The sequence below is a fragment of the Octopus bimaculoides genome, chromosome 2 (assembly GCF_001194135.2).
Source record: "Octopus bimaculoides isolate UCB-OBI-ISO-001 chromosome 2, ASM119413v2, whole genome shotgun sequence".
NCBI classification, from domain to species: domain Eukaryota; kingdom Metazoa; phylum Mollusca; class Cephalopoda; order Octopoda; family Octopodidae; genus Octopus; species Octopus bimaculoides.
In genome coordinates, this window is record NC_068982.1 from 464,220 (window position 1) to 467,425 (window position 3,206).

The 3,206-nt window shown below is 45.2% G+C and overlaps 1 protein-coding gene across 1 annotated transcript in view; it reads left to right on the forward strand.

Annotated features, from left to right (window-relative positions):
* Positions 1-3,206, forward strand: part of LOC106870744 (chitinase-3-like protein 1) — a 41,455-nt gene that overhangs the window by 14,303 nt on the left and 23,946 nt on the right. The window contains exon 4 of the mRNA XM_052965943.1: positions 73-325. Coding sequence (XP_052821903.1) covers positions 73-325 — 253 coding nt within the window. The remainder of the gene's footprint in view (positions 1-72; positions 326-3,206) is intronic.

A 3,206-nucleotide genomic window follows, 5' to 3' on the forward strand; every position in this document is an offset into this window, starting at 1 on the left:
TATATATATAAATATATGACTGCATTAAAGTATATACTTGTATTTATTGTAAATTAATAATTTTCTTTCCAGGTACTGGTATTTCAACCAATTCAAACAAACCTACCCCCGTATAAAGTCATTTTTATCTGTGGGCGGTTGGAATTTCGGTTCCGTAAAATTTAGTCAAATGGCAAACAGCCCTGCAACAAGAGCAACTTTTGTCAACTCTGCTGTAGATTTCTTAAAGAAATGGAAATTTGATGGCTTAGATCTTGATTGGGAATATCCTGCTTTAAGAAATGGCTTGAAAAAGGATAAAGAACATTATACTCTTTTGATAAAAGTAAGTTATGAAAATCATTTTAAAGATATTTACTCTTTTTTGCCTTTGTTTTACAGATAAACATGTAATGGTTGTTTGTTTTTTTTTATTTGTTTTTTCCTATTGTGGTAATTGGGGTGGGAGCGTAAGTCCTCTCGCAAGTCCTCGCGTAACGTCTATCCTTTCCAGCCAGGATATATCCGTAGGAGTCCTACCCATTTCACCTCAACCCACGTTGCCACCGCATCCGTCCTACCCACCAACCCCAAAGCAAAAAAGGCCCATGGTAGTCATCCTTCTGCTCACATCACTTCCTTCGCTCCTTTCCTTCAGAAAGGCCCCTCGGCTGTTTCCGTGACGTCACTGACCCTATACTCCCAGTCCATTTCAACCCCACAGTGAAAATTGCTTTAATCTCATTGTCAGCGTATGGTACCTATTTCTCCATCTTGTAACAACAGCTGCTGTGTACCACCCGGAGAAAAGAGGTAAACTCCACGAGGATGAGTTGGTAAATCTGTTTTCATATCACTTCTATCATTAATGATCTTAAAAAGGCACGACAGCCTTAAATTTCAACAATATAGTTGACGGAAGGACACCTATGGAACGTTCTGTACACCAAATAGAAATATTGTTGATGAAAAACTAAGATTAACAGCGATTGTTCATGCAATCAGCAGGCAAACGCTCCCTCCTAGAGTACTTATATACTAAAAAGCAACAAGCTTTCTTCCCTCGGTCATATTGTTGATAAAAATCCTCTCTCTCTATTGATTACTGATTTCAAGGCAATGTAGGGATGTCATTTTGAGAGTCATCAGCACGCATGCGCAGGGTTGGAATCTTCTGGAAGGCCTGCCGGAAGTTCCCTCATGCGCATGCGCAGAAAACTAGCAGCCTCAGAGTTCTCTTGTATCTCAGACTTGAGACGCAGCCCATGAACTAGGCGGACGTGTTCTCAGCAGCTCTCTGTTCGCCTCTGCTGCTGACCGTTATTTGACCAGCTCGGTATTTGACCAGCTCCGTTGTAGCTGGACTAGTGTGAAGAATGCCTTCGCAAAGTATGATCGACTCCGACTTTGCTGCTTCCACATCAGACCTGGCTACTGATTGTCCTGGGGTATACATTTTTGTACTTACAAAATAAAAGGATTGTTTTTATGTTTGGATGTTTACTTGTTCTGCTCATTTTCCTCAAACATTGATGTAAGGAATTGTGTGGCACCCTTCCAGTGCCAACCAATATTTATCATCTTCGCAGCAATCAAGTGTTTTGCAAGGATTCGGAGTACGGCTCGTACCCATCACTTACAATATTCTTTTCTACTCTAGGCACAAGGCCCGAAATTTTGGGGAAGGGATTAAGTCGATTAGATCGACCCCAGTACGCAACTAGTACTTAATTTATCGACCCCGAAAGGATGAAAGGCAAAGTGGATCTCGGCGGAGCTTGAACTCAGAACATAAAGACAGACGAAATACCGCTAAGCACTTCGCCCGACGTGGCTAACGTTTCTGCCGGATCGCTGCCGTCCTCCATCAGTTACAATATTGAACGAGTCATGAGTGATATCCTGTCGCATGAAATCTCTTTAGAGTTTCGGTTACATCCAACTGAGGTTTTTTTTTGTTTGTTTTTGTTCTGCTCGGATTTACTTTAATGTTGACATACTCGAAAAATATGTCTTTAAATATCATCTTTCCTATGGTATGAAAATGGGACTTTGAGAAATGATGTCAGAAAATGATTAGTACTCCGTTTGTTACCGTCCTAAAGATATCAACCTGGCACATTTGGTATCATACAATACTTGTAGCGTGTCCACTCCCATGTGATGCATGGTATGCAGTCTCCTCAACTCCGAGTCACTCAGACAGCATACTGCAGCCACAGCCTGCTCCGCACCCTCTGGCACCTGCAACCAGGCTCGCTTTACCCTGGTTAGGACGTCTGCCCGTTCTTCTCGGAAGGCACAAAAATCATGCTCAGCTTCAGATCGGATTCAGCGGTTAGTTCACGCAGTATCCCCAATCGACGCTTTACCAACATCTCCGCAGCCCCTTTGGTTCGCACCCTCCGCTCATTGGTGATGACTGCCATCACCCAACCAAGCACAGTGGCCGAATCGGTCCTAATTTCTATGGTGCGCAGCCCCCACTTCAAGGCCAGGTTCACCCCCTTCAACACGGCATCCAACTCCGCCACATTAATATGGTTGCAGTCATCCATCTTCCTGAGCCAGGCTGCATCTTCCACCACGACGCCTCCCATTTCCAAGACAGCCCCTCTTGCGATGCTACTGGCGTCACACCATACGATCCCACTCTTTGATTTGGGAACATACCAACTGCCCCTTACTGGATCCTCTACTCTCACTCTGACCAAGACTTCCTGCATCATGTCGGTCGTCTTCTCCCCCACTCTATCGTTCCACTTCACTCCTTCGGCTCGTCTCTTGATGAAGCTACATGCTGTCCGGAGCCATCCTGCAATCGGGTAGTGTCCCACCAGCTTCCCACACACCAATAACAGTTCCCGTCTACTCATGCTGGTGCCCAGTTCGGGGACCTCATTCCCTCACCGAAACACCAACGCGCCGGCCTTGTCTCTCCATAGCTTGAGGCCCAGTGCAGCGCCTCCCTCCATCGCTACTGGTGGCTTGGCGATCAGTCCAAAACTCTTCATGTAGCCTATGACCTCCGTTACTGGCATTATGGTTTCATCCACAAGGATGTCATGGATGTACTAATTGGTGGTCCTTTTTACTCTGTCCACCTTTCTCTGGATGGCCTTGAGAATTGTTGCCATAATCTTTGGCGCTGAATTTAGCCCAAACCCCAGCCTGGTCAAACAGTATGTCCGGCCCTTATACCTGACAAGCTGATGCTTCCACAGTCT